Source organism: Panicum hallii, chromosome 5 (genome assembly GCF_002211085.1).
Source record: "Panicum hallii strain FIL2 chromosome 5, PHallii_v3.1, whole genome shotgun sequence".
Classification (NCBI taxonomy): domain Eukaryota; kingdom Viridiplantae; phylum Streptophyta; class Magnoliopsida; order Poales; family Poaceae; genus Panicum; species Panicum hallii.
The window spans coordinates 9,923,436-9,927,834 of record NC_038046.1 but is presented as its reverse complement, the minus strand read 5'-3'; the positions used below and the strand labels follow the sequence as shown (position 1 = coordinate 9,927,834).

At 44.3% G+C, this 4,399-nt stretch overlaps 1 protein-coding gene across 1 annotated transcript; it reads left to right on the top strand.

Moving 5' to 3' along the window:
• Nucleotides 1-410: 410 nt before the first annotated feature.
• LOC112891565 (elongation factor 2-like) lies at nucleotides 411-3,628 on the top strand. The gene is made up of 2 exons (XM_025958460.1): nucleotides 411-569; nucleotides 959-3,628. Exons 1-2 carry the CDS (start codon nucleotides 479-481, stop codon nucleotides 3,397-3,399), a joined length of 2,532 nt encoding a protein of 843 aa, XP_025814245.1. The 5' UTR covers nucleotides 411-478; the 3' UTR covers nucleotides 3,400-3,628.
• Nucleotides 3,629-4,399: the final 771 nt, after the last annotated feature.

Here is a 4,399-nt window from a genome sequence, read left to right as displayed (position 1 = left end):
GCACCCTGTGTTCTGATCAGATAATTTTCTGTTTATTTTTTCCTTAGCTTTTCTGTGAATACAATCCAATTGATTAATGACTGGATGCACCGTGTTCAATTAAATATTAGTTTTAATGAGAATGCACCCTGTGTTCACTTCAGATAATTTTCTGTTTATTTCTTCTAACTTTTATGTGAATACCGTCCCATTTGTGTCTGTAAACTTTAGAATAGTTTAGCCTGATAAAGTAAGTTAAAACATTTTTAATTACATTCTGGATTGAATCCCAATCATTTTTCACATACTGCAATTAATCAATATATGCGTCTCTTATTATCCTGACAATTACAGTGCTTATTACTTCAGTCATTCTTTTACTTTCAAAGATTCTGGTTTAGTTTTTTGCTCATGTTTTAGTTGGATTCTTACTTTTTTCCTGGACCTTTGAACAGCAGGAAAATATATATTTGTGGTGCGATCTTCAAAAGAAGTCAAGATGGTGAAGTTCACGGCGGAGGAGCTCCGTGCCATCATGGATAAAAAGAACAACATCCGTAATATGTCTGTTATTGCTCATGTGGACCACGGTATGTTAAGAACTGTGTTTTATTAGATGCCATACAAATGTGTTGTCTGACGTATTCAAGCCTTTTGGTTTAGCACTTGTTTCATTTTAAATATTTATGGTCTGTATTGTGCTTCACGGTTGATGTGATTCCTGCTGTATTATCTATTTCATGCCTAGTTAATTATGTGCTCAGATAATCATACCATGTAGGAAATAGGCTTATTGATTCTTTTAATTATTTTGGTCTATATAGTATCTGTTAACGATGTGTTTTATATTATAATGTACTGCTGTCTTTGTTAATTTGTGATAGGTTATCTATCCTTAATGCTGTACTATTCTATGATGCATATTGAGTTTGATTTTGAAGTTCCACTGTGTTCTTACATGTCATTTAATTCTTTGCAGGCAAGTCTACCCTTACAGACTCCCTTGTGGCAGCTGCTGGGATTATTGCCCAGGAAGTTGCTGGTGATGTTCGCATGACTGATACTCGCGCAGATGAAGCAGAGCGTGGTATTACAATCAAATCCACCGGTATCTCTCTTTACTATGAGATGACTCCGGAGTCACTGAAGAATTACAAGGGTGAGAGAGATGGTAACCAGTACTTGATCAACCTTATCGACTCACCTGGGCATGTCGATTTTTCTTCGGAAGTCACAGCTGCCCTGCGTATCACCGATGGTGCTCTAGTGGTGGTTGACTGTATTGAAGGTGTCTGTGTGCAAACTGAGACTGTGCTCCGCCAGGCTCTTGGTGAGAGGATTAGGCCAGTTCTTACTGTGAACAAGATGGACAGGTGCTTCCTTGAGCTTCAGGTTGAGGGTGAGGAAGCCTACCAGACTTTTTCCCGTGTCATTGAGAATGCCAATGTCATTATGGCAACATATGAAGATAAGCTCCTTGGTGATGTCCAAGTCTACCCGGAGAAGGGAACTGTTGCTTTCTCTGCTGGTCTGCACGGCTGGGCCTTCACCCTCACCAACTTTGCCAAGATGTATGCATCCAAGTTTGGAGTTGATGAAACTAAGATGATGGAGAGGCTCTGGGGTGAGAACTTCTTTGACCCAGCCACGAAGAAGTGGACCACCAAGAACACAGGCTCTGCTACCTGCAAGAGAGGATTCGTTCAGTTCTGCTATGAGCCCATCAAGCAAATCATCAACACCTGCATGAATGACCAGAAGGATAAGTTGTGGCCCATGCTTCAAAAGCTTAATGTTACCATGAAGGCTGATGAGAAGGAATTGGTTGGCAAGGCTTTGATGAAGCGTGTTATGCAAACCTGGCTTCCAGCTAGTACCGCACTTCTTGAGATGATGATATTCCACCTTCCTTCCCCAGCAAAGGCACAGAAGTATCGTGTGGAGAACCTGTATGAGGGACCCCTTGATGATATCTATGCTACTGCCATCAGGAACTGTGATCCGGAGGGTCCTCTCATGCTGTATGTTTCAAAGATGATTCCAGCATCTGACAAGGGGCGGTTCTTTGCCTTTGGTCGTGTCTTCTCTGGGAAGGTTGCTACTGGTATGAAGGTTCGTATCATGGGTCCCAACTATGTGCCTGGCCAGAAGAAGGATCTGTATGTCAAGAGTGTCCAGCGTACTGTTATTTGGATGGGAAAGAAACAAGAGTCAGTTGAGGATGTTCCCTGTGGTAACACTGTTGCTATGGTCGGTCTGGATCAGTTCATCACGAAGAATGCTACACTGACTAATGAGAAGGAAGTTGATGCATGCCCAATCAGAGCAATGAAGTTCTCTGTCTCCCCTGTTGTGCGTGTTGCTGTTCAGTGCAAGGTTGCCTCTGACCTACCCAAGCTAGTTGAAGGTTTGAAGCGTCTGGCAAAGTCTGATCCTATGGTCCTCTGTACCATTGAAGAATCTGGTGAGCATATTATTGCTGGAGCTGGTGAGCTTCACCTTGAGATCTGCCTGAAGGATCTGCAGGAAGACTTCATGGGTGGTGCTGAAATTATTGTTTCCCCTCCTGTTGTCTCTTTCCGTGAAACTGTTCTTGAGAAATCCTGCAGAACAGTCATGAGCAAGTCTCCCAACAAGCATAACCGTCTTTACATGGAAGCCCGCCCGTTGGAAGAGGGTCTCGCTGAGGCTATTGATGAGGGACGCATTGGTCCACGTGATGATCCCAAGGTGCGCTCCAAGATCCTCTCTGAGGAGTTTGGGTGGGACAAGGATCTTGCCAAGAAGATTTGGTGCTTTGGACCTGAGACCACTGGCCCGAACATGGTTGTTGATATGTGTAAGGGAGTGCAGTACCTCAATGAAATCAAGGATTCCGTTGTTGCTGGTTTCCAGTGGGCCTCGAAGGAGGGAGCACTTGCTGAGGAGAACATGCGTGGCATTTGCTTTGAGGTCTGTGATGTTGTTCTTCATGCTGATGCAATTCACAGGGGTGGTGGCCAGGTCATTCCAACTGCCAGGAGGGTCATTTATGCTTCTCAGCTCACGGCCAAGCCAAGGCTGCTAGAGCCAGTGTACCTTGTGGAGATCCAGGCTCCTGAGAATGCACTTGGTGGTATCTACGGTGTTCTGAACCAGAAGAGAGGGCATGTGTTTGAGGAGATGCAGAGGCCGGGTACCCCGCTCTACAACATCAAGGCTTACCTCCCCGTCATTGAGTCCTTTGGGTTCTCCAGCCAACTGAGGGCTGCAACCTCTGGTCAGGCGTTCCCTCAGTGTGTGTTTGACCACTGGGACATGATGAGCTCTGATCCTTTGGAGGCTGGCTCCCAGGCTGCTCAGCTGGTGTTGGACATCCGCAAGAGGAAGGGTCTCAAGGAACAGATGACCCCGCTTTCTGAGTTTGAGGACAAGCTCTAAATTTTTGGTGTTCTGTGCCTACTGTTACCCCCTGCTGGTTTAATCGTCCATTCATCTACTGTAATGGGAACTACTTTCGAATTTCATTTTCTTCAGTTGTCATATGGTTCTGTTTCTGAACATGATTAGTCATATGGTAGTGTCCTGCTAAGACTGTTTTGTTATCCGTCGTGATGTAACTGATGAAACAGAGTTGGTATCTGTGGTAAGTGGTGGTATTTGCGTACAACGCTTGTTTCTACTGTCTTGTGTGAATGCTTTGCTTTTGCCATCAGGTAGATAGAATTTCACTGTTTTGTTGCATGCTTTCTTGCTATGCGTTGAGCTTTGCCTTGTGTCTGCTAAGTGTCTCGTGCTTTTGGTCATACAAGTGTTGCCCCACTGTGATTCTTTGTTCCGCCCAGGTCTGCATTTCACTGTTTGATATGCTAGGATTCTGGGAGGTTTCATCGTATCCCTATCTGTAATTCTTCCAACAGCAGATCGTTCGATCGTTACTCTTATCGTTGTTCGTACCGTCGCAACATGCATATCCGTGTGCTTTCCAGTGGCATTTTCCTGGAGCTGTACGTACCCTGTATTTGAGTGGATGCAGGGACCTAGCAACGAATCCGCTCAAGAAAATGTTTGGTGACTAACGGCATGTGACTGGCGTAGTAGGCACAGCTCTATGAAATTATAATTGTCTACCGGTGCCGTGCAGCAATAGAAGCGGGAGTTCATTTTGGTCATGGTATTAAGAAATGGAATCCTAAAATGGCCCCTTACATCTCGGCAAAGCGTAAAGGTACTCATATTACAAATCTCGCTAGAACAGCTCGTTTTTTATCAGAAGCTTGTGATTTAGTTTTTGATGCAGCAAGTCAGGGAAAAAGCTTCTTAATTGTTGGTACCAAAAAAAGAGCAGCGGATTTAGTAGCATCAGCTGTAATAAGATCTCGTTGTCATTATGTTAATAAAAAGTAGTTCAGTGGACCTAACACCCTTGTTTCCTTGTATT

What these genes read in the sequence shown, in the direction of transcription:
- LOC112891565 (XM_025958460.1), top strand. Translation starts at nt 479, where the DNA reads ATGGTGAAGTTCACGGCGGAGGAGCTCCGTGCCATCATGGATAAAAAG. An exon ending in TATTGCTCATGTGGACCACG is followed by an intron (nt 570 to 958) that starts GTATGTTAAGAA and finishes AATTCTTTGCAG; the next exon opens with GCAAGTCTACCCTTACAGAC.